General features: G+C 50.6%; 1 protein-coding gene across 1 annotated transcript in view; it reads left to right on the top strand.

Moving 5' to 3' along the window:
* Positions 1–4,086: 4,086 nt before the first annotated feature.
* The window catches only part of LOC141476738 (unconventional myosin-Vb-like), a 170,439-nt gene continuing 148,280 nt past the window's right edge, over positions 4,087–26,245 (top strand). The window contains exon 1 of the mRNA XM_074165546.1: positions 4,087–4,113. Within this exon, the coding sequence (XP_074021647.1) occupies positions 4,087–4,113 (27 nt within the window). The remainder of the gene's footprint in view (positions 4,114–26,245) is intronic.

Genomic DNA, 26,245 nt, shown 5'->3' on the forward strand with positions numbered 1-26,245 from the left:
CACAGCGGAGCCTCTTCACGTCTTGTTCCTTCCATCCCTTGTATCCAAACAGGATCAGTCTCCCAAAGGCATCGAGAAAGGAAATGTTTATAAATGTGAAAACATTGCGAACCAGGAAAGGTGGGTTGTTACTTGGGACGTCAAGCCCTTGCAGTGCTTTTTAGCAGCCACCTCCAAAGCCACACGGAGGATTTCGGAGCCGCTCCTTCTATTTTCCAGGTGGGAAAGGCCATCCTGGAGAGTGGAAATAGTTTCATCAGTCCAGAGAGCTCAGGTAGTCAGAGGTCTCTGCTCTTGCCGCCAATTTGAATGATTAAGAGATTAATTTCCTGGTCTGCCACAGATTCCCGGTGTGGCCCTGCGCGAACAATGTAGATTTTTTTTTTTTTCTTTACTACTGTGACCCCTCTTTGAAAAATGAACGTAACAGCACATTCAGAATTCCAGGATTAATTAAAGTGTGTTATTAAAGGCTGTGACACTGTCATTGGGTGCACCCAATGCGAGAGAGAAAAAGCACTATGTCGGTGAGCTCAGTGATTTTGAGCCACCCAGAACCGTAATAAATCTTTTTTTTTTAATAAAATAATAACTCGGAAGAGGTGGTCATCAAGCATTTATAAAGCGTCCGAGCTCCTGCTCCTGGAGGCAAAATTCCTCTGCAACGAACACGAAGTCTGCACAAAAATAAAAGATGAGACTGGAAGAGGTTTGCCTTCAGCAGAAATAAATATCCCACGGGATAACGGGCAACAAAACTCTTCCGAGAGAAAACTTGTGGTCGATGAACGCGTTGCTGGGGCTGGTCCCTTTGCTGCTGAACGCTTTGGAGACTTCAGGTTGGTCTAGAAGAAGGGATAAGGCTCACAGCAGGCTGAGCGGGCCAGCAGGCTCCTTTACAAGCATCCTTTCCGTTATTTTCTGTCTCAAGACTGAAAAGTATCCCTAATTGTGGTATTTCCTGAGTGTTTGAAGGATCCTGGAGCCAACCGAGAGCGCGGGGACACCGCTGAGAAGCAGAGCGGCCTGGTCCTCGGCCGGGTGACCTCCCCCTGCCTGGAGATAAAACCACTGGGATATAAAAACCAGGCAGATCCAGCCTCTTCATTTATACAGGATACTACAGCTTTGCAAAATATACTTTCCTGTATTATTTTTATTACCTTTCTCACATTGGCAGAGGTGTAGAGCGCGTTGGTGACCTGCCTGTGGCAGAGCTGGTGTGTCCCTATCACATCTTCCCAGACCCGCTCCCAGCTTCGAACCCCCGGCGCTTGTCAAGGCTTTAAGGCTTTTCTGCACCCACCCATCTGCTCGTAAGGGCTTTTAACGCCGACTCCAGGACTTTCCCCGGCAACGCTTTTGGCTGCGCACGAGGCGTTGAGCTGGGGAGCGGTTCCTGGTGGATTGTGGCACGGTGCTGGCTTGGTCCCCACGCCCTGTGGGGGGACTAGGCCTCGGGGGCTGAAGCTACGTCCAACTTTGGGCAGAATCGGTTTTATTTATACGAAATTCCTTCTTTGTTAATTATTCGTTGCTTTAATACAGGTAGGAACACTTGCTGCAGAAACAGCCAGTGTAACCAGGGTACAGTGACACCACAGCCCCGAGGATCGTGGCCAGCCGTAGCACGTGGTGACTTCTGCACGGCCCAGGAGGAGGAAAGTCCAGCTTCGAGGTCCTTGGGACAACTCTGCACGCAAAAAATCAGGACCTGGGATTGTATTTCACATCAACCAACTCTGTCCTGATGGCACCTGAAGTCATCAGAATTAACGCTCCATATTTTTGCAACCTGCCCGCCTTCTCGAGCCCTCCGGAGCCCCTCGCCGCTCTGTGCCATCATCCGTCCGTCTGTCCCCTGGGGTCTCCATGTGGTTTCGCACCACAGGGACAAGGCTGGGACCTGTGAGCATCTGAGGGAGCACAGACATCTCCAACACCCGTCCTGTACTTGCCAGGAAGTTTAAAGGGGAAAAAACCCTGGTATTTGGTTCATTTTCACCTCTAAGTGCCTTCGTTGTGAATGCAAGAGGCGGTACCATAAAATGATATTTAAGAGCCAGCGCTTGTTAAAGATTATGATCAATTCAAATTTTGATTCCCAAATGGAAAGGAGCTTCTGCTTCCCGAACGAGGTAATTTTCAGCAACTCAGCACTTAGGACACACTTCAGGGATTTCGTACGTATTTTGGGGTTTTTAGTTTCTATCTTTAATTAAAGTTTTAGATTAATGGCAAGTCACACACGGCACCAGCTGGTATTTCATGGGAACGGCTGTGGTTTGCCTCTGGGCTATCGCTGCTACCCAGGCTTCGCTGAGACCTTTGCTCCTTGCCAGTACTTCACATTTTCTTTCTACAGTTGATTTAATAAAAGGAGAGGGGCGAGTTTTGTTTGCCCGACAAAGTTATCTCAGAGGTTTAGCAGAGATTATGCTGCCAAATGCGTTACTCGGGCTAATTTCTGGACAGGGTGTAGGTTTTTCTCCCCTTCTTTGTTCCTTCCCAAACTTCCCCCGGAGCCACCTGCAATTTATTTGGATTCATCAAGGCCATCAGAGCTGGAGAAGAGAGATATCTGCGATGCTGGCTGTCCTCCCACTAACTCTGCGCTGCTCTTTGGCAGGCTCGGGGAGAGGAGGGGGGGGGCAAAATGGAAAAGATGCCAAAGGGGGGAGTGGTTTCAGCCCCCAAGGGACAAGATGCCACCAGCATGGCTTTAAAGCAAGGCTGTGGGTGCCCTGTGAGCTGTACAGCCCAAAACCACGGCAGGAGGGATCCCCGCTTACGGAGTAAACAACTGCGGCAGAGAAAAAGCCCCGCTGAGCACATTTTCTGCCTGCTTAGTTAATATGCAAAATACCTTGAGTGATAATGAATAGCAATAGCGATTACTTAGGAATACTTTGGATTTGCATCATCCTTCTCGGGCTCAAAAAAAGTGCCTTGTAAGCAGGAATTCAAACATGGGGTGCTCCCAGGGGGTGGAGGGAGGCAGCATGGCTACAGACTGACAAGCTGAGGGACCATTTTTGGCTGTTTCTGCCCAATTTTGGCCGATTCCTGACCTCTGAGTGACACTCCACCAGTGCCCAGGAACACAGTGGTGGTGGTGGTAACCCAAACCCACCTCCAGGCAGAAGATGGAGAAAATCCCGTCGCTGGTGTGTTCCTTGAATGCGTTTCCAGTGGGCTCATGCGGGCCCGGCTGCTGGTCCCGGGGCCCGGCACAGGCCCCCCGGTGCGGCCATTCCTCATAGCCCCATAGACGTGCGATCCCCAGCGGCGGGTGCAGGGCCTAAAACCACCGCGGGGGATTCGCCTGGGGCTTAACGACTTAATTCCGTGGGAAAGGAAGAAGAATAGAAGAATAAAAGGAAAAAAACCACCCTAAACCCACCAAGAAATAGGGGGCGTTTCGGCGCCTCAAGTGAGGGAAGAGAGGTGGCTCCCTCGCGCTGCAGCTGAGGAGAGCCGAGCGGAGCCGAACCGAGCCGAACCCAGCCGAGCGGAACCGAGTCCGGCCGAACACAAGGGGCCCGAGCTCAACCGAACCGAGCCGAGCCTAGACGAACTGAACGGAACGGAGCCGAGCTCAGCCGAACCGAGCCGAGTCCAGCCGAACGGAACCGAACAGAACGGACCCGAGCTCAGCCGAACCGAGCCGAGTCCAGGCTAACTGAAGCGAACGGACCCGAACTTAGCCGAACGGGACGGAACGGAACGGAACCGAGCTCAGCCGAACCGAGTCGGACGGAACCGAGCTGAGCTGAGCCTAGCCGAACCGCACCGAGCCTAGTCGAACTGAGCCGAGTCTGGCCGAGCCGAGCCGAACTCGGCCGAGCCGTGCCCGGCCGCACCGCCTCATACCTGAGCGGGGCGCGGCGGAGGCGGAGCGGTGTCGCTTCCTTCTCCTCCTCCTCTTTTTGCTCCCGCCCGCTGCGCCGCTCCCTTCTCCTTCCCCGCGCCCCGGCCGGTGGCGGCGGGTGTAAAGGTCGGTCGGTCTGTCTGTCGGTCGGTCCGGCGGCGCCGCTCGCTGCCTGCCGGCCCCATGCCCCGCGCCTAGCGCCGCCCGCCCCGGCCATGTCCACCGCGCAGCTCTACACCAAGGTGAGCGGGGCGTGTGTGTGTGTGTGTGTGTCTGGGGTGGGGGATGTCTTTGTATTTTGGGGAGGTTGTTTCGCAGTCACGGAGAGGACCCGCAACTTTCTCCGCGTCCCCCGGTGCCCGAGGAGCGGAGGGGACCCCCCGCCCGTCCGCCCTGGGAGCCGGGATGGGGCTTCATGAGGGATCTGGTTTCTGTGGGGAAGGGACAGAGGTTTCATGAGGGGACTGGTTTTCTGTGGGGAAGGGACCCCGGGGGTTTCATGAGGGGACTGGTTTCTGTGGGGAAGGGACCCCGGGGGTTTCATGAGGGGTCTGGTTTCTGTGGGGAAGGGACATGGGTTTCGTGAGGGGACTGGTTTTCTGTGGGGAAGGGACCCCGGGGGTTTCGTGAGGGGACTGGTTTCTGTGGGGAAGGGACCCCGGGGGTTTCATGAGGGGTCTGGTTTCTGTGGGGAAGGGACGTGGTTTTCATGAGGGGACTGGTTTCTGTGGGGAAGGGACGTGGTTTTCATGAGGGGACTGGTTTCTGTGGGGAAGGGACGTGGTTTTCATGAGGGGACTGGTTTCTGTGGGGAAGGGACGTGGTTTTCATGAGGGGACTGGTTTCTGTGGGGAAGGGACGTGGTTTTCATGAGGGAACTGGTTTCTGTGGGGAAGGGACGTGGTTTTCATGAGGGGACTGGTTTCTGTGGGGAAGGGACGTGGTTTTCATGAGGGGACTGGTTTCTGTGGGGAAGGGACGTGGTTTTCATGAGGGGACTGGTTTCTGTGGGGAAGGGACGTGGTTTTCATGAGGGGACTGGTTTTCTGTGGGGAAGGGACCCCGGGGGTTTCATGAGGGGTCTGGTTTCTGTGGGGAAGGGACGTGGTTTTCATGAGGGGACTGGTTTCTGTGGGGAAGGGACGTGGTTTTCATGAGGGGTCTGGTTTCTGTGGGGAAGGGACAGAGGTTTCATGAGGGGACTGGTTTTCTGTGGGGAAGGGTGAACTTCGCCCGTGGGTTGGGGTTATGGCAGCCTTGGCCTCGACCTTCGTGGGGTCCATCCCTGGAGCGGGTGAAAACACAGCTAGAACACGCTCAGCTTCCCCAAATCCTTGTAGAATAATTTATTTTTCCTCGTATTCCTAAAACACCAGGGTGGAGGGAGAGGGGGAAAAAACAGTCCTTACAACTGCCGTAACTCACCGAAATGCTTCTGAGGTGCCCGGTTTCCAGAATCCTTTTTTTTTTTTTTTTTTTTTTGTGTTGTTGTTCAGCAACTCCCGAATGTAATCCTTCGGCAGGGGTCCGACCCGTCGCACCCGCTTCCTCATGGCAGCGAGGGAAGGTAACATGGCTGATGGCCTGGCAGGGTGCTGCGCGCCGCCGGGCTGGCACTCCCATGCCAGCGGGATGGCAGCCAGCCGCCCTCCCCGTCCCTTCCCAGAGAGAAACACAGCTTTGCTCCGAAAAAGTGGCCCTTGTGACATCGGGAAGCTCAAATTTTTAAGCAGAACCTGGGATCTAGATGAGATACCGCTGCTTTTTCTTTTATTTTAAAATGATTTTGTGGCTGTGGGGCACTCGGGTAGGGGGCAGGGTGTTCCCGCTCCTTGGCCAAAATGGGCTGGGGATGCACCCCGTGTGGTTTGGGGGTTTCTGCCCGCCCCCCTCCTTCCCCAGCAAAAGGTTTGTGTCTGGAGAGATCTTTGCTGATTGACTTGGCCGGATGAAAGAGCCGCTCGCACGCAGCGGGAGATCTGCCCGGTATGGAGCGATAACTGATAAACAGAGAACACTCTCCCTGCGCTCCGCATCTTCCCGAGGCTGCTGGGGGAGTGCTGCGGGCAGCCGGGATCCAGGGAATGTGCTCTGTAAAAGCCATCAATAACGCCAGGCAGGGGCTCATCGAGAAAAGTGCTTGGCTTCAGAATGGGTTTTGTTGAAAGACTGTGAAGTGCCAGCATCATCTGCTGTAATAATGAGAATTTTAGTGTTTTAAATTCTTCCTGTGACTGTGGTCAGCGTGGAGACGCTGCTGGGCTGGCACCAGCCCTCTCAAGGAGCTGCTTTTTGTCTCCGTGCCAGTCTCCCGGGTTTAATTTTGCTGCAGATTTCTGCGTCTGTAACTCGTTTTGCGAACAGCTTTTGTGTCAAGTTGGGGGTTGCCACTTATTATTTTGGCCGTTGATACCAAACGGCTGCAGGATGGTGTGTGAATCTGGCAGCTCCTCCTTTGAACCTGTCGGGAATTTAAGAAGCCCCTCTGGATTGAGCTGGGCTGGATTGAGCTGGGCTGACCTCCCTCCTTCTCGGGAGTGCTTCAAAAGCGAAGTCTCAGGTTTGGAAAACCCTTTTTTCCCTTTGGAAAATCTAAAGGGGAGCACAAGGAAAAGCCGCGGCTGAACTGCTCCGATGTGCCCACCGCAGCATCTCATCGGATGAGCGCGTGGATGCGATGGGAAGCATCCCAGGGGAGGAGGGAGGCTGGCTGCAAGCGCTGTGTTACCCGTATCTACAGGCTGGTGATAACAACCAGGTTAATTGATTCTTAACTTGATGAACAGGTAATTAACCTGTGGTGTGTTTTTATGCTAACTTGATGAGGGTTATACTCCTGTTCCTCTGCTGAATGGGTGTAAGGTGCCTGCTGGGGCATCGCTCCTGATCCTGTTGCTGTATAAGGACTTTTCGATGAGGCACTTGAGAAGTGATGGGGTTTTGGTGGCAATCTGCGCATGTCATTAATTTATTTTTAATAACAACAAAGATTCTTGATGAGAGCTGGCGTTGCATCGCTGGCACTTCTGCTGGTAGCCGTCTGTCTTGTGGGGACATCTTAGGGACACAGATGGTGTGGTGAGGCCGCTGATGGTGCCTCAAACCCATATGGGTCATCTGTGGGGCAGTTTGCTGGTGTTGCGGTGAAATTTAGGACTGTCCTGCTGGGTTGTCTTCTGAGTGGGGCTTCTGTGCTGGCTCTGGGCCTTGAAGCAGCAGGAAAATGTTTCCTGTGACTTTGAATATATAAGAAAAAGAGCAAAGGTGGCTTTAAAAAAACCCAACAAACAGCCTTAAGATGCTGAGCCTGAGGGCGTGAGCTGCTGATGGAGGTCCCCAAGATGAAGCAGATGTGTTGCTCTGTAGCCTGCTCTTGGAAAGCATTAAGGAGGGTCCAGGTGCTTCTCTGAACATCACCTTTATGTGGATGTGGGCATTTGGCCCTGGGGCCTACACCTCATGGATGGTAGAGGCCTCCAAGAGCGTGGTGAGGGGAAGACAACCTGTTATGGAGCAGTTGGGTGTTGATGAACCCTCTGTGCCCGGATGCTCTTAAGAGTAACTGGGCATGGGGGTGAGTAGAGGAAAGGAGGGGGGAAGAGCAGAAGAGCTTCAGCGGGGTGTTGGGGTTCAGGAGATGACTTTCTAAGCACAGAGATGGGACCTCCTGGATCACCCTGTCTACAGGATGGGGATGAAGCTTTTTGAGGGAAGGCGAACGATCCAGCTTGCTGGAATCAATACAGCTGTCTTGCTAAAAGCCTATTGATCTGATGCGCCGTGTTGCATTAGCACAGCCACAACGGTACCTCCTTTGGAGTCCTTCCTCCTCCTGGTTGAACCAGGATGAGAGAAACTGGTGGGGGGCCACTTTTAAGTGCTCGAGTGGGACTTCTTAGGTCTTCCCACCTCTACTTCCTGCTGGGCTGTAATGGGAGCCGCTGTGTGTTGTGTAGAGAGTCCTTAACTTCCGTTTAATGCTTGCAGAAGATCTCCTGGGACCTTGTAGGACAAGTAGTTCATGCTTGTTAAGCCACGCCAATGACTTCACTGTGTTAGACTCAGTGCTGCCCTGAGGAGGTCTTAAACTGGTGAGGAGCCCATCCTGGAAACACCAGCAGCTGGGAGTTGCTGGTGGAGTCCCTCTCCATGTGAGGTCCCACTTGTGGCCCTTTAAGAGCAGGGATTACTGGTGTTTTAATAGCCCCCATCAAAGAAGCTAATTAACAGCTGTGCCTAATTATGAGCCTGTGAGTAGTTGCAAAACTGCATCAACCTTCAAGCATGTAGGACTCCAGTTGGATAAATAGTTACGGGGAGACCATTATAATACTCTTCTCTCTCCCGTTGCAGTACCTGGGGACTTTGGGATTATCTGGCTGTGGATTTTTATTTTGTTGCAGGAAAAAACATGAGTTTAGTGTGACTTGCACGTTAGCAGAAGAGGACCTGTATGGTAAAGGATGCAGACCAGGTCCTGGAGCCCCTGGCACCAGTGTGTGCAAGGGGAGGAGGCAGCATCGAGGATTCCCGCTTGGAAGAACCTGTTCCAGATGGAGAACTGGTGGAGCTTTGCCTAACCTGTGTATGGCGCAGTTACCCCATGGAAACATCTTTCTAAGAGAAAAGGAGGCTGAGGGGAGGCCTTCTTGCTTTCTACAACTCCCTGAAAGGAGGGTGTAGCCAGGGGGGGTCGGTCTCTTCTCCCAAGGAACAGGCTGTAGGACAAGAGGAAACGGCCTCAAGTTGCGCCGGGGGAGGTTTAGGATGGATATGAGGAAAAATTTCTTCATGAAAAGGGTTCTCAAGCCTTGGAAGAGGCTGCCCAGGGCAGTGGTGGAGTCACCATCCCTGGAGGTGTTTAAAAGCCGGGCAGACGTGGTGCTGAGGGACATGGGTTAGTGGTGGTTTTGTCAATGTCAGGTTGATGGTTGGACTCGATGATCTGAAAGGTCCCTTCCAACCAAGGCAATTCTATGATTCTATTCTATGGTCCTGCTCCTGCCACGTCCCTTGGGTTCCTGCTGGAACATGGCAGTGGTGGGACGCGCTGCTTGCAGATGACAGAGGAGTTTCTCAAACCCTATTTAGCTGAAGCAGGAGGCGAAGGCAGCTCCCTGCAGGCGATGCTCTTTCCTTCCTCTCCCTCCGGAGCCCTCCAAAGAAACCTGTTGCTGATGCAGCTAAACTGAGGTAACTGCAGTCCAATCCCCATAAGCCTGTCCAGATGCCAGCATTACTCTGTAATGAGATAACGGGGACGCTCTGCTCCTCTGAGCTGGGTGCTGGGCAGCACGAAGGGAGGACATCGCCCCTGGAAGATGCCGTCTCCAGCAAGGTTTTGATTTGCAGAGTTGAAGCGGAGATTAGACTTGTTTGCATGGCTAGCCTTCGGTACTGTAAGGTGAAGCTCTTCATATTATTAAAACAAATATAATTGCTTTTACATCTGGATGTTCTGCTCTCTTGAAGGTACTTCTTAAAATATGTTAATTGTTAATTTAAGCGTAGCCTCTGAACCTAATGCAAAATAGTGCTTCTGCCAGGCTAGGCAATAAGCTGTGCCTTTCTGCTCCTGGAGTGTCGTGCAGCTCGAGATGTGCTCTTCCGAAGGTTTGTAAGCTCTGGATGAGTAAGAAACCAGATTATTTATTTCTCCTCCCCCTCCCATTGTGCAAAGTGACTGTTAATTGCCAAGTATTTTTTTATTTTTTTTTTTAATAGACGATAGAACTTAATGCATTTAAAAAAAAAAAATCCTCTTCTAATGGCTAGTGTTGGATGTAGAAAATTCTCTCTGGTTTTCGCTTAAAGTTGTTGTGTTAAATAAAGTAGCTGGAATGAATTGGTGGTTTCGGACCCTGGGGAGAAACTTCTCAAAAGCGAATATTGCCAGCGTGATCGCACGCAGCGTGATGGAGTCAATGAATTGGCAAAAACCTTCGGACATAAAACCTTTCTGAAAATGATTTCTCCTCCAAGGCTTGGGGAGGATTCATCCTTAGCGGGTGCCTGCCTGCTGGTTTGGGGCTGAGGAGCAGCTGGGAAGGAGCAGAGGAGATTTTTTTTTTTTTTATTTGTGTACGGTGTAGACAAAAATCTTGGGAATAAGTGGGGGGGACAGGGAGAGTTTGGGATTCAGTCCCAGGACATCCACGGGAGCTCTGCTGCAGAGCACTTAGGGATGCAGAGCTCCTGAATGCCTGCTGTTAGGAAAAGCAGGTTATACTTAAAGGTTTTGGTGTTTCTTTTTCTTCTTTATTATAGATTATGAGAACATGTCTGTGTTATGCCACGAAGGGCAGGGACATCTTGGAGGCCGTGCTGGGATTTTTATTTAAAGATGGATCCATCGGCATCCCTGGTCTCCTCCTGATCCTGCCTCATTATTAGCTGCAGCCGTGGAGAGAAAAATCATTGAAATGTAAAATATGATGGCTCCAGCCGGCTCTCTGCAGCTGGGGACTGTGCCAAGGGCATGGCCACCTCCGCTGCCGCTCGGGGACCTCCTCGGCTTCCCTGGGGCGGGATGGAGGAGAGAAAAGCAAAGCTAAACTTGGGTATTTAAATACCATTCAGTCCACTGGTTACACGGCCTCGGGTAGGTGCGAGGGAGGAGAGATGGATGCTGGTGGCTTTGTGGGCATTTCCATCTCAGGAGATGTCCAGTGGAGCTCAGGCCAGGAATGGCTCCGGCAGGGCTTAATTAGTCAACTTGTCTTTTTTAAAAATTATTTTTAAGAATTCCTGCCCTGATATCGGTTTAAGGGTGTGAAATTGTTGGGGGGAAATCCCACTGTGCACATCCCGCGTTGCAGTGACTTGCTGGGTTAACTCCAGGGTGCAGGATGGAAACCTGGGGACGGCAGCGGGTCCGGAACCTGAGCCAGCACGTGGCTTGTGCTGGTTTTGTGGGGTGGAATGGGATGGGATGACTTGGTCCTACCTTCTTCTGCCTTGAGGAAGGAGTTTAACCTGAGGGTATTTGTCACAGGCAGCCTGGCTGCTCTGGAGGAATGTATTTACGATGGAGGATTTTTGCTTCGTTATTCTTCTCTGCTGCCAATAACCAGGTCTAGGAAATTACAACCCTGAGCATAAATGCGTGCATCCCCTTTGATGACCAAGAAAGAAGGCTACGTATGTTTGTATCTGTATTTTATATATGTATAGTTTGAAGCTGATCTCAATTTGCCGTACTGCAATGCAGTTCCAGGCATGTTGGACTCGAAATTTATACACGATTAGTTTGTAGCTCTGGTCAAAAAAAGGAGTAGTGTACGCTTACTGCGATAGTTGGCCGGGAAGGAAACCACAGGAATAGCCTAACTTTAGCATGAAGGTGGACTTTGGACCTTCTGAGTTAGTCGGTGGTGTAATAAATAATAAATAGCAGGTAGTGTAGGTGAAGCCCTGAGTTGGGTTGTTTGTTTTTGTTTTTTTTTTTTTTTGTGGTGTTATTGTCTGTTCTTTGACCTGTTCTGCAAACAAGAGGTATTTTGTGGCGGTTAAAGGAATATCAGCATGAACTAGCATCCAGGTCAGGAAAATGACTGCTTTTTGTTGCAGCGAGGCCCCCGAGCTTTGGCAAACACCTGAGATGTTGGCGAAACGTTTTAGGGAGGAATTTGGTATTTAGCAAAACTGGGAAAAAAAAAAAAATCACTGGGAGCTTTCTGTGGCTTCAGTTGGTTGTGTGAAGCAATGGTACTCATACGCCTCTGGCTCGCTGCAAGACACATCTTGTGGGGTTGGGTTGGGTTTTGGCTTAGCCCGGTCCTCCAGAAATGAGCAGAGACTCAGCCAGAGATGGTGGCAGGGCTGAGGAGGACCATGGGCTGGTGGGTGATGGGTTTCACGTGACCTTCCTCATTTGAACGGTCTTTGATGTGATGCCCAGGTCACGGTATACTCATCAGTTTTACTAATGAGGCTGTTAAGGATTTGATATTTGTGCTCTTTGCCTTTCCTGGGGTATCCAGAGGGTTTGGAGAGGAGCATCCCTACAGGGAAGAGCCTGCAGCCTGGAAATGTGACCTTTTCTCCAGGTGTGCATGCCTTTTGTCCGTGTGCAAAGTCTTCTCCAACCGCCTGAAACCAGTGAGTCATGGGAATAGGTTAAATGTGTCAAAGGCTGGCCTATAGGTCTACGAGAACTATAAGCGACAGGTCTATAAACCCTTGCTATAAGAAATATAAGCCCTTAATTGCAGGGTATGGCCCCAAACCCCTGGCTTGGTGGCAGGGTGGTGGGATGGTGGTGCAGCTCCTCCAACAGCGTGTGCTCCCGACCCGCAGTGCCACCAACCTTCACCACTTTTAACCAAATCCCATTTTTTAAAAAAGTTATTTATTTTTTTTCTCCATGAGCAGGTTTTTGTAGTACTGGCTTTGTCTCCTGCGCTTGTCTGTATGAAGCTGATGGTGCCGTTAGGACATTCAGACCTTGCTCTGGCAATTACAGCAGATGACCAACTGTGTAACATGTCTTGTTGCCCTCTCCAACTCTATTTATGGTGCAGGGCAGGTTGTAGGACACCCTGGCCATGTCCTCCTTAATGCATGGCCATTTCTACCTTCTTCAGTCCGTGTTTCCTGTTCCCATATGGGCATTGGTGGTGGTACCAGTGGGGTGGTTTTTTGTATTCTGGGTGCTTGGTGTTGGTATTCTCCAGCTTCTCTAGGTGGCTTGACTCCTCAATAGGAGATGTGTTTTGTGTCCACCTGTCCATCCTGCCTTTTGGATGTTCCCGTTGGCTCTCATCCATCCTTCTGCCCGTGAGTCTCCATTTGTTGCGTGGTTCCAGCTTAGCTCTTCTTTGAAGACATGTCTTCTCCAGGCTTGAGGTTGACCAGCAATTTCAGCTCATGATGGCTTCACGTCCTGCTGAACCACAGGCAGCCGTGTGGGGCTGGTGGGCTCCATGAGGGGATATGTTTCACGTGTTGCCTCCACCGAGGCGTTGGAGCCGGTGCTTAAAGCCGGTTAATCCATACCTTCACCCTTCCCATGAGTCATCGCCCAAGCTCCCTTACGATAGTCCCGCTGAGGTGCTGGTAGGACGTGCTCTTGGAAGCAGGATGTGTTGTGGATGAATCACAGCCGCTACTTATCAAAATGAGACGTTACATCTCGGGGATGTGTCCTGGCGAGTCACCGCTCTTCAAAGACCCTTAAATATATTTAAAGATGGCTTTTAAAAATCGCGGAGGACAGTGATGGGAATGTCCGGTTTCTTGTGAAAGCCACACAGGGACGATTTCAGGTGGCTCAGGCAAACTTCCAGCTGCCAAATTCCCGAGCAGCCAGCCAGGGCTGCTGACATGTGTCTTAGCAAATGAGTGTTGAAAGATGTTTTTTAAAAAAATTAAAAAAATCTGATCCCCGTGCCTGCCGTGAAGCCGGTTACTGGTGCTACGCCCCAAGCGAGCAGAAAGTCGGTGTAAGCATATCTCAGGGCAGTGAGTGGATGCCGAGATACTGAGATGATGGAAGCTATAATTTTCAATCTAATTAAGCTGAGTAACTCCCTCGTGGGATTTATGCTTCTTAATTACTTTGAGCTCTGATAACACGGTTGCTGTGGGTATCGGTTGGTTTCTGGGCAGCAAGTGGGATGTCCGGCTTGGACAGAGGAGCGGTACCCATCTGCTGTCCATGGGGACAGTGTGGGTCGCAGTCAAGGACTTCATCTCCTGGTAGGGTAGAGATGAAGAGCTGGAGGTGGCTTTCATGTGGCAGCACTGGACTACTGTGGTCTTGGATCAGTCCCACATCTCCTAGTAGGACCATAAGTCCTGTTTTAGAGACAAGGTGGAGATGCAGGAGAGGAAAGTCCCGCTTGAGATCCACAGAGACCTCAACGAGAGGTGGATGTGTGAGTACTAGTGTGGTTCCCACCAGCCTGTCCCACGGTCATGGAGTGGCCATTTCTTCCCTGGCTGATGTCTGCTTTCACCACCACGTTGAGTGGTAAGAAATAAAATAAAGGAAATGAAAGACCACGTGCTCCTCATGGATTGTCACCGTGCTGTCACCTGGCTTTCCTGTCCCCACCTGGCCTCGTAACAAGTCACTTCTCTACTGGGATAGATCATCAACTACCATCTGGTAGTTAATGGTACCAACAAAGCATGGTTTTAGCTAAAGAGCTTTAAGACTACTAAAAAGCTCTTCGGAAAGCCATGCTTGCATGAGGTGTGGACATCTCACCCAGGGGCTGGTGGAGAGCTGTCCTCGGGGATGTCTGCAGGGACTTCCCTACTCCCAATATTGGGGTTTTCTCCCCCAGAATCTGGTGTTGCAGAGTTGTAGTTTGCTTTTCCACTCCCATCTGGCCATGCCACCCTTAGGGGCAGCTGAGGACGTGTTGTTTGTGGCTGGATGGCTTTCAGGGGACCGAGGACCCTGCGTGAAGGACTCTGCTTTTGGGCTGAGCCTGCCCTCGGCTCTCCTGCAGCATGTGTTTTATGGCCCTGGGCGTTATAAAGCCCCTGGCCAGAGAGCCAGGAAGGTCATGGTGCCCTCCTCTAGAAATATCAGGTTTGAAATCTCTTGCTTTGCTTCCCTTCTGCAGGAAAAAAAAAAAAAAAAAAAAAAAACAACTTGGGCGCCTTAAGTGTGTAAAGCTGAATTCCAGAAAATATTAATACTCAAGGTTAAATAAAGGACTGGTGCTTTCGGGCGCAACTGGTGGCAGGAGCGGCTGCCCTCCCTGGGGGTGCCACCTGGCCCCCTCGCCTGCTCGCCAGGAGCCTCGTGTGCTCTCGCCGTGCCAAAATAAACTGAGTCGAGGCTGTCGGAGCTAATCTTCATCCTTTCACTCTTCGCCCTCCCTGCCGTTGTTTTTCGGCGAGTGATGGCTGTGCTCACGCTCGCTTATTTTTGGGAAATCCCTCCCCAGCGTGGGAGCGCAGGGACCATCCCTGTGGCACCAGGTGGACACGAGCAGTGCTGCCCAGCTTTGAGAAACCACTTGCTCAACCCTCAAGGTTGGTTCGAATCATCTTTAGGAACAAAACTTGCTTGGATTTGTCTTTCAGCACCTGATGTTCCATCCTGGAGAAGATGGGATGGCTCAGGCTGCGCAACTCCTCGCAGTCCCCAAAGAGCAAGCTTTGTGCAGGCTTTTCCTCCCCGAGTGGTGCCGCGTCGGCATTTGCATCCCAAAGTCCAGCATCAGGCAGAAAATCAGCTGATCTCACCCAAATGCAATCTCCTGGGGCCGCACTTCTTGTCCGAGGAACGGTGTGGTGCAGAAATCCATATTTGACAAAAAAAAAAAGTAAGTCTATTCTGTACTCAGAAATAGAATATTCTATTTGCAAATTCCAAGAAGGCTGTAGGCTCTCCAAGCTTTCACTACTGTCTTTTTTTTTTTTTTAATTATTTTTATTTATATTTAATTTTTTAACTGGAAAAAAGTGCTGTCTCCTGGCAGACTTTGCTCTGGTACAAAGTTTCAGCGCTGGAAGGTCACGTGAAGTAGATCAGCAGAATGCAAACTCTGCTGTTACTTGCTAAACTTTGCCCGGATCTCATCTAATCGCTGACCTGACAAGTACTTTGGAGCTCCAGCTCTTTTCCTTTGAGGAGGGAGCTCAGCTCCGGTCCTGGGGTCAGTGCTCGTCCCGGCTGAGCATCCTCCCAGCATCCTGGTGTCCTCCTGCCCCAAAGGATGGTATTTTTTTTTTAACCCTTTGGATATAAATCCTGCCTGAGCTATTACTTGCTGTTATATCCCAATTTTAAATGATGTTTTCTTTTTTGGGTAGCAGGTTTACTGTTTCTTCTCCTTTTCCTTTTTGGTCTTGGATGACTCTGCTTTAAACAGAGAATGGTACAGGCTTGGAAGGGACCTTTGGAGATCATCTAGTCCAACCCCCTGCCAGAGCAGGTCCACCCAAAGCAGGTCCCACAGGAACGTGTCCAGGTGGGGTTTGAATGTCTCCAGAGAAGGAGGCTCCACCACCTCTCTGGGCAGCCTCTCCCAGGGTTCTGCCACCCTCACAGGAAAGAAGTTCCTCCTCATATTTAGGTGGAACTTCCTATGTTCAAGTTTATGTTCCAGTTTGTGCCCGTTTCCTCTTGTCCTGTCCCTGGGCACCACTGAAAAAAGCCTGGCCCCATCCTCCTGACACCCACCCTTGAAGTATTTATAGGCCTTGATCAGATCCCCCCTCAGGCTTCTTTTCTCCAGACTCCAAAGACCCAAGTCCCTCAGCCTTTCCTCATTAAGAGAGATGCTCCAGGCCCCTCATCATCTTTGTAGCCCTCTGGTGTCCCCTCTCCAGCAGTTCCCTGTCCTTCTTGAACTGGGGAGCCCAGAACTGGTCCCAGTGCTCCAGCTGTGGCCTCCCCAGGGCAGAGCAGAGGGGGAGGATGACCTCCCTCCACCTGCTGGTCACCCTCTTCCTGATGCCCCCCAGGATGCCATTGGCCTTCTTGGCCACAAGGGCACATTGCTGGCTCATGGTCATCCTGTTGTCCACCAGGACTCCCAGGTGTTTTTCCTCAGAGCTGCTCCCCAGCAGGTCAGCCCCCAACGTGTACTGGATTCATTCAGTCATTTGCTGTTGGTTATCTACAGCAGGATGGCTTTTGGTGGCCCTGTGTGAAGAGCAGACTGGATGTTGTGGCTGATAGAAAATCCCCGGGACTTTAGTGCGGAGAAACGTGTTTAACTATCGGACCACGCAGTTCAGAAGTTAGTGAGGCTTCATCATTTTAGCAACTCTGGAGGCAGTTTCTCGTCTCTCCGCATTCGGTTCTAAAGGCTGAACGTTTCTAAAGGAAAAACCTTCCAACAAAACAATTTGATTTTCCTCGGTAGTATTTTGGGGACAATCTGTTGGCGACTCTTTTATCCGGCATGCCATCTCTGGGCTTAGAAACCTTTTTGATGTGGCTCATTCAGGGGAAAAATGGCATTACACACTACCTCAATCACTCAGATGTCAGAGAGGATATCGCCTTTGACTAATCAGGGGAAATTTGGGAAGATTTAGTAATGCCAGGAGACATGACCCACTTTCAGATAAACGCTTTTCAGACAATGGAGGTTGAGCTATAAGGTGGGGGAGGGAGAAACAGTCACAGGGTAAGAAATAATTATTATTTATATATTTTTAATTTTATTTGGTTGTGCTGAACTCTTTCCCAGGCTCAGGATGGGTTTGCTGTCTTTTTCTTTTTAAAAAAAAATAAATAAATTAAAATGCTGGCACTAACTGGGTTTTTAACAAATCTGTGTTATCTAGAGGTGACTGTCCCCAGGCTGTGGATGCCCGTCACCCTTGGGATGCTCCCCCGAGCACAAGGGGTGGCTGCTGGGTGTTGTGATGGAGGGTGATGGGGAGATGTGGTCCAGCGCGATGTGTCTCTGGTCTAGCTGTTGGTGACCAGCGTTGGCTGATTATGGGGATGGGGAACCTGGTGTGGGAGTTTGCCTTGAGCGTCCCAGCTCGGGAAGGTGTCCACCTAATGAAGTTCATCTTAAGTACGTAAGGACAGAAGAATATTAATCCATAAAGCCAGGTTTTTGTGTGTGTTTGTTTTTTTTTTTTCATACCCCAAAACTTACATGTGGTTCATCTCTATTCCTGTGTTACTGGGGGCTTCTGGCCAAAGCAGAAGTTGCAGAGGTGTGGCACTGTGATGTTGTAAAACGGTGAGAAAGCCAAACCTGACGCTTAAATTTGTAGTATATAAACTTTTTCTTCAAAGACAACAAACGAGAGCGTTCTTCAAGTAGCAACTACCTAATTTTCAGCGCTGCAAGTTCTGTCAAGCAACTTGTTGTGGCTGTTCCTTTGTGCAAGGTTTTACCTTGGCAGCCGTGTGAGCTGAGCAAAAACCACTTAGTCTCCTTAAAACTTCTTATAACCCCTTATTAAATACAGCTTTGCAGTCCTTCCAGAGTATCACAATGATGCTTCTCTCTTAATTTCGTATTGGAGCTAAACTCTGCCTGTATCTTGCAATTCGCCGTGCTGGAGTGAACGTCCAACGTGATGGAGCAAGGTCAGAGCTCACTTGAAAAGGGCAAAATGCACTTTGCTGCTTGGGTTGTGTTTGGGGGAGAAAAAGTTCACCCTGAGGATGTGCTGGAACCGCTGCTGGCTTCTGGAAGGGGAGGGTGTCCAAGTTTTCAACCTTTTATTATTATTTTTGAAAATGAACTTTTGAATGATCGTTCAGCTGTTGGTGGTTTTTAAATGCTCTATTTTTGCCTGCAGCCATGGACTTCACTGCTGTGTCTTATACAGGGAGAAAACCCAAACCCAATGCTCTTGTTTTCTAGATAGTTCCCTGAGTTTTGTTCTTTTAAGAGCCATGTTATAAGCCTCGAACATCTTTGCCAAGCAGGTTAACACTTTCCCTAGGTTAAAGTTTTGCTTCTTCACAGAATGCTATGGGATTGGAAGGGACCTCTGGAGATCATCTAGTCCAACCCCCTGCCAAAGCAGGGCCACCCACAGCAGGTCCCACAGGAACGTGGCCAGGTGGGGTTTGAATGTCTCCAGAGAAGGAGACTCCACCACCTCTCTGGGCAGCCTCTTCCAGGGCTCTGCCACCCTCACAGGAAAGAAGTTCCTCCTCATGTTGAGATGGAACTTCTTATGTTCAAGTTTGTGCCCATTTCCTCTTGTCCTGTCCCTGGGCACCACTGAGAAAAGCCTGGCCCCATCCTCCTGACACCCACCCTTGAAGTATTTGTAGGCCTTGATGAGATCCCCCCTCAGGCTTCTCTTCTCCAGACTCAAAAGACCCAAGAAGTCCCTCAGCCTTTCCTCATCAGAGAGATGCTCCAGGCCCCTCATCATCTTTGTAGCCCTCTGCTGTCCCCTCTCCAGCAGTTGCCTGTCCTTCTTGAACTGGGGAGCCCAGAACTGGACCCAGTGCTCCAGATGGGTTCTTCTGCCTTTAACCTTGGAAGCCAGTATACTGATGGTTTTTTTGGTGTATCTCTGTTGGTAAATGCTGTGTTTATGTGCTGCTACAGTGATGGCTGGAAGATACACAGCCCTGGTACTTGTCTAGATAAACCCATTTCCTTCGCACGTGCTTCTGGGTGTTTGGTGAATTGGTCACTGGGGTATTCATGGGGGCTCAGACCCCCTAATTATGGTTGTTTCCCCAAGTGGAATTTCTGAAGCATTAACAGCGGATGTTTGGGTGACTCGGGAGCGATGGTACCCGGTCGGACAGGAAGGTGGTCTTCCTCCTTCTGTAAGCACCGGTGATGCTGATGCCTGTCTGCTCACTCTCACGTGCCTGGGAAGCAGCTGGAAAGTTAGGAAGAGCTAAAATATCTGGGATCTGGACAAACCTGTCCTGCAGCCAGGCTAAACTTCAACATGGTTAATTTGTCTGGGAGGGAAGAGGCCATTTTGGAAGGACTTGGCTCCGTTCCTCCTGTTCACGCAAAACCTGTGTAACTTTACAAGTCAGGACAGAGCTAAATGCAGTGGCCAAAGCCTGAAAGAGCCAGCCCAGCAGCTGGATGTGCTGGAGATGGCTGCAGATCTGAAGCACGGCTCCTAATTTGGAAGCTGAAATAGCTTTTGAAACACCCCAAGAGATGGAAGAGGCCCTGGCTGCATCTGCTTTACCTGTTTCAGCCTTATAAACAGGGCTGACCTCTGTCTCTCACGGGTTTTGTACATAATTTACGTCTGTGATTCAGGCTTGGAGGTGTCTCTTGGGAGTCCATCCAAGGGTTTCATGTTAGATGGCTGAGTTGGCTTGTATTAAATACGTTTAAGGTGGTTTATGGAAGCTGGCCAGTTAAAAATGGAGACTTGGCTTTTTTTCCACCCTTAGTTTCCAGGCAGAGCTTAAGAAAAGCTGAAGCCACCAGAGAAGCACGTGTAGATCTTGTGCTTCGGTAATAAACCTGCAGTGAGGGAAGGAACGGGGCCTCCTTCATCCCATAAACATTTTCTTGATTACACTGAATGTGGGCAGCCAAGGCCGGTGTGAAAAGACGCTGGTGGCCTTCGGCCTCTGAGCCAGCCTTGAGCATTTGTGTGGGTGGAGTGACATGTGACATCTTGATGTGTCTCTTCGGGATCCAAGTGTCCCTTCACTAACCAGATGCTGCTGGTGGCAGTGTCCTACAGCTGCATGCTGGAGCAGTGTCCTTCCCACCAGGCACGAGCCTTGCTGGGGTCTTCTCCCGTCTGTGAGGACGCTGTGAACCTCAGGAATTAGAGATCCCCGAGCTCCCCTGTACGGGGTTAGCGGCTGCTGACTGCATTTCCCTGGAATATGCTCGCAACACTTCCCATTTTGGGGGATTTTAACAGCTGCTGGGGATGTCTCTTGTATTTGATTTCTGCAGATGGAGCGTGTGATGCCGGGGATAAATGTACCGATGGTTCTTTTCAGACGAAGCCCAGCCTGTTGACGGAGGGGAAACCTCTGAGAACAGGCTTAAAATACCCTTTAAACAGGTTGAACTGCTTTTCTATGAAAAGAGCTGTTGTGAAAACCAGTCCCTTGGGGGTTTCTCACTGGGAATCGGCGCTGGCAGCCAAAGTGATCTCGGCGACAGCCCCGTTGTCCCCCGCTCCTGCATTGCTGTGACCATCGGTGCTGTCTTTGCAGACCTTGCAAAGCCTTGGGCAGAGTCTTGGACTGAGCTGGCTTCTCCAAAATGCGTTAGTCTGGAGCTCAGATCCACATTCCCATGGCTGGAAATGCCAGCAACAGAAGGAGCATGGAAATATGGGGACTTCATCATTCCTCTACGAGGTTGGACCGGAAATCCTTGAGGAAGATCAACAAGAGGTGACCAGCAGGTCTCTTGGGCATCGGACCGGGCTGGTTTTGCTCTACAGGGTTCCTTGGCGTGTGGCTTTCCAGCATGGCCCAGTTAATGCTGGGGACACCCTTTAACTTCACATGTGGAAGTGACCTTGTTTTGCAAATACAATACCGGGAGGGCAGGGGAGAGTTGGGGAAAGCAAATATTTGCGTTTCTACTGTTGAGCTCATCTCGCTGATGCTCCGATGGGACCTGCTCCTCTATCATTCGAGTCTCCGCTCTTACTAAAGTATTTCTGAATGTACCAGTGCTGTTCAATGTCTTTCTCGGAGACATGGACAGTGGGGTAGAGTGCACCCTCAGCAAGTTTGCCAACAACACCAAGCTCGGTGGTGCGGACAACATGCTGGAGGGAAGGGATGCCATCCAGAGGGACCTGGACAGGATGGAGAGATGGGCTCATGCAAATCGCATGAAGTTCAACCAGGCCAACTGCAGGGTCCTGCACCTGGGACGTGGCAATCCCAGGCACAAATACAGGTTGGGCGGAGAATGGCTGGAGAGCAGCCCTGAGGAGAAGGGCTTGGGGGTGTTGCTGGATGAGAATCTCAACGTGAGCCAGCAGTGCACGCTGGCAGCCCAGAAAGCCAACCTCATCCTGGGCTGCATCAAGAGAAGTGTGGCCAGCAGGTCGCGGGAGGTGATTCTACCCCTCCACTCTGCTCTCGTGAGACCCCACCTGGAGTTCTGTGTCCAGCTCTGGAGTCCTCAACACAGGAAGGACATGGACCTGCTGGAATGGGTCCAGCAGAGGGCCACGAAGATGATCAGAGGGATGGAGCATCTCTGCTTTGAAGACAGGCTTGAGAGAGCTGGGGTTGTTCAGCCTGGAGAAGAGAAGGCTCCGGGGAGACCTCAGAGCAGCCTTCCAATATCTGAAGGGAGCCTACAGGAGAGCCGGAGAGGGACTCTTTGTCAGGAAGTGTAGTGACAGGACAAGGGGTAATGGTTTTAAATTGGCAGAGGGGAGATTGAGATGAGATATTAGGAGGAAATTCTTTGCTGTGAGAGTGGTGAAGCACTGGAACAGGTTGCCCAGGGAAGCTGTGGCTGCTCCATCCCTGGAAGTGTTTAAGGCCAGGCTGGATGGGGCTTTGAGCAACCTGGTCTGGTGGGAGGTGTCCCTGCCCATGGCAGGGGAGTTGGAACTTGATGATCTTTATGGTCCCTTCCAACTCTAACCATTCTATGATTTATTTACAGCAAGTGGGTCTTATCTCCATTGTACCTGGGAATGAAGAGGCTGTGCTTGCAGTAGCTTTATTAACGCTCTGATAAGGGCTCGCTGCCGTCCTTGCTGGGAGAGCCGGCTTATCGGGGAGCAGCAGGGTGAGGGGTGCCACGGGGAGGAGGAAGAGTGACGTGGTGGCAACGACCGGTTGGTGTTTGGCACCACTGGTTGGCTGTGGGTGGAGGAGGAGGAGGCCACCTCTTCAGGGTGGCCACGGTCTTAAGTTTGGAAAGCACTCGTGTGCTGCTCCTCTCAATATCCTGGGAAGAACAGAGGCAAGGGCATGGCTTCTCTGATCAAAAATAAGTCTCAGTGACTGTTTTATTTATCAAATCAGGGATTTGAGGTTATTTTATCCCTTAAACATCCCATACCTTGAGTTTGCTCTGCCTTATTTTCGTGAATTATATTCCAGTAATTATGGTGACTTGGGACTTGCATCTGATATTCTGAAACTTTTGGGGAAGTAGCTGTTGGTGATACCTTTGTGGCTCCGGGAGAAAGAGGGATTTGACCCTAGTGGAGAAGTTTGGGATGTGATGGAGACCCACTTTCATCTGTTGGCTGATTGGTTTCCTGATGCTGCTTTAGTGAGGCCACCGTCTCCCGTGATTGTCCCCAAGTTCTGCCTGCCCTCCTGAGGTGGTCTGAAAAGCTGGAAGCTTGAATTATGGCTCTTCTGACCTGGTAAACTAATGAAAAATTCACTCTAAATTCCGATTCCTGCTCTTGTGGCTTCATTTTATAAATATATATAAAAAAAAATATAAATAACCTTTTCCTCAGGATTTCTACTTAAGGACTGCCCTGAGTTTGGCTGAAATTCCACGTTAAATACCTATTGCTTGAGTAAAGGCTTATGATTGTGCTCAAAGCACAATAATACATGGATTATTTCCGATGTCACCTAGGAAAGCGTGACTTCGGTGCCATGCAAGCGGTGGAAAAGAAGCGATCCTTATCTCCCAAGACGTACCCAGCCGGGGTGGGGGAACCCTTTTCAGTTCCTCCAGGCGGTTTTGATGTGTGTGGAGAATATGTGAAGTTCAGATCCTGAATTTTGGTTTAATCCCGTGGTCGTGCTTGATGGTAATGAACGGAACGTTGCTTCTCGGTGGTTTGTGAGATTGTGGCGTGGGATGCTTCTGCAGGCGAGAGATGCCTATGGTTGTACGTCTGAAAAACTGGCTTGATTTGGAGAAATAAGTTGGAAAATACCTTTAACTATCCAAGTTGAAGGTTAAAATGCCTCGAAGCTTGGCGGTCGCGGTGTGAAGCAGGGATAAGGTCGCTCCGGGAGTTTTCACTCTGTGTTTCTTAAGCTCTGGGAATTCAGCTCTGTGGGTCACGTTTGGTTTGGGGATAACAGCAGCATCACCTCTTTAAATTACTAATTGACTGTAAATATCCAGAAATGGAGTCGTCATTTATGCTTGGCATACGTGGAAGAGCACAGTCTGCTGGTCCCTCCAAAAAGAACCCATGTGTCATTTATTTACGGCTCTCTCCTGACCACCTTCCCAGTGCTGGCCATGCTGCCAAGACGCTGTGGTCCCTTGTCTGGTGCCATCGTGTGCCTGTGCCCTTGGCTTTTGAAGGAGAGATCCTGCAAGGCCATCTCCTTCCCTGACATTCCCTGCATTTAGGACCAGATATGTGGGGGAACGGAGCTTCAAATTGCTAATTTTAGATGGTTGGAGAAAACTACCAAGAAGTTTATGGTACGAGGAGCCTTCATCCAGCAAATCATTTCATTTCTGGCCAAATCTGGGACATGGCACGCGCTTGGAAGATGCTGGTGGGCATCTCACCAGCAATGGCTTAACAAGAGATGCCTGTGAAAAACAGAATGTTGAGGGGTTTCTCTAAATGTAATGTTGCTGTTGAGGAGGAGGAGGATGAGCGTGAGCTCTTTTCCTGCAGCCTGTGGAGCTGACAGCCGTTTGGCTTGCAGCAGCCTGTTTTCCTGTTAGCTACTGGGAGGGAGCTGGTGTGGAGGCACCAAGCTGTGAAAGGCAAATGGGATTTCAAAGACTAATTGCCGTGGAACTGGAAAAGAGTCCTACTAAGCAGCTATTGTCAAGGCGGGGACGATAAAGATTTTTGGAAACGGTTCCTAAAAATACAAATTTGGACTCATTAAATGCCAGCTATGAGGCAGAGAAGTCTCTGCTGATCTGCACGTGAGGTTTGAGAAGGCTGGAGAGGGAGTTTGGGGGCCATGGTGGTGGGGAGGAGCACACCTTGCCCCCCACGACTGCCTGACTTCCCACTGCGTGCCTATAAATGATGGTCAGATGTTGTGATCCGAACAGGGATTATTTTTGTTTTTCACTAAAAATACCTTTTTGAAAGTTTGCAGCAGACTGTGCTTTCTCCAACCGGCAGCACGACTCTTGCCATCACGTGCAGTGTGGGTCAGAGGAGAAGACCTGCTAGGAGCCCAAGGGGGAGATGCAAGGGCAGGCAGCTGAAAGAGCGAGCAGATTAAAAAGAGCATGGCCAGCAGGTCGAGGGAGGTCATCCTCCCCCTCTACTCTGCCCTGGGGAGGCCCCATCTGGAGCACTGGGTCCAGTTCTGGGCTCCCCAGTTCAAGAAGGACAGGGAACTGCTGGAGAGGGGACAGCAGAGGGCTACAAAGATGATGAGGGGCCTGGAGCATCTCTCTGATGAGGAAAGGCTGAGGGACCTGGGGCTGTTCAACCTGGAGAAGAGAAGACTGAGAGGGGACCTCATCAATGCTGAGCAATAGCTAAAGGGTGGGTGGCAAGAGGATGGGGCCAGGATCTTCTCAGTGGTGCCTGGACAAGGGGCAACGGGCACAAACTGGAACATGGAAAGTTACATCTCAATGTTAGGAGGAACTTCTTTCCTGTGAGGGTGGCAGAGCCCTGGAAGAGGCTGCCCAGAGAGGTGGTGGAGTCTCCTTCTCTGGAGACATTCAAACCCCGCCTGGATGAGTTCCTGTGGGACCTGCTCTGGGTGGACCTTCTTTGGCAGGGGGGTTGGACTAGATGATCTCCAGAGGTCCCTTCCAACCCCATATCATTCTGGGATTCTGTGATATGAAGGGATGTGTGTTTCTTCACCATCTCTCTGCTTTTTGTAGTTCTCATCCCTGTCCAAACTGGGTCCTAAATCACTACTGCATGCATGGATGTGCACGACCACTAATGCCTCTTTTGATGCCTCTGGAGGTCCCACGGGACAAACCCACACCCAGAGCGGTGCCTGTCCCATGACATGCCTGTCACCAAACCGTCCTCCTCCTGGTGTCCAGTTTGCCTGTGGCAGTGGCTGAAGGTAGCGGGAACACCCGGAGTGGGACACTGAGTTCAGGTGTCCGCATCCAGCCACTGGCCCGTGGAGTTTGCAGGACCTCAGGTTTTGGGACTGAAAATTTTGTCAGAAAGGGCAAAAACTTTTGGGCTTTGAGCTGGGAATTGGCGGCACCATTTGCAAAGGCTTTGATTTCAGAGCAAAATGAACTGGGCAATAGCATAATGTTTCTCCGATTTAATTTTTTTTTTTTTTCTTGTTTTATTCATCTATCCGGCAAAGCGTGAAGTCAGTCCCTAGAGGAGAGAAAAAAATCGTAGAGATAATTTGAGTTACGGTTTTACCCGAACTCCAGCGAGCCACACTCCATCTCTCAGGAGCTGTCTTCGTGTACTCTTAAACCACTATGACTTCAGGGTGTATCTTCACTTGTTTTGCTGCTTTCCTAATTAATAATCCCTCTCCCTCCCCCTCCCCCCCCAGTTTGGGTGGTAGGTGTGGATTTAACTAGTTTTGCTTGAAACAGGTTGTAGTTCTTCACCTGCACTGGTGGGACCAGGTGGCTTCAAGACAAGCGACATCGGCTGAAGTATGAGCATAAATGCACGTCCTTTCCGATGGGAAACGCATCCCTTGGATGGGAACTGGGTTTCCCAGTCTTGGAGCAAAACCCCTTGGCCCTGAGCTGGGAATATGTAGTGGGATGGAAATCTTAGCGGGAGTCCCTGGGATGATGCGATGCTGCTGGTGATGATGGGAAGAGCTGGTGCTGAGCCTTGCCTGCGTTGGAACTCTGCACCCGCTGCCTGTATCCCGAGGTAGCGTGAAACTGGTCTGGAAGGATTAAAAAGAGCTCCTGTAACACGGGGAGGGATGTTTAAAGGAGTAAATACGTGTCCTGTTGGGATATAGTTGTGGATGCCCCATCCTTGGAAGTGTTCAAGGCCAGGCTGGATGGGGCTTTGAGCAACCTGCTCTAGTGGAGGTGTCCCTGCCCATGGCAGGGGGGTTGGAACTGGATGATCTTTAAG

Source organism: Numenius arquata, chromosome W, assembly GCF_964106895.1.
Source record: "Numenius arquata chromosome W, bNumArq3.hap1.1, whole genome shotgun sequence".
In the NCBI taxonomy this organism is placed as follows: Eukaryota; Metazoa; Chordata; class Aves; order Charadriiformes; family Scolopacidae; genus Numenius; species Numenius arquata.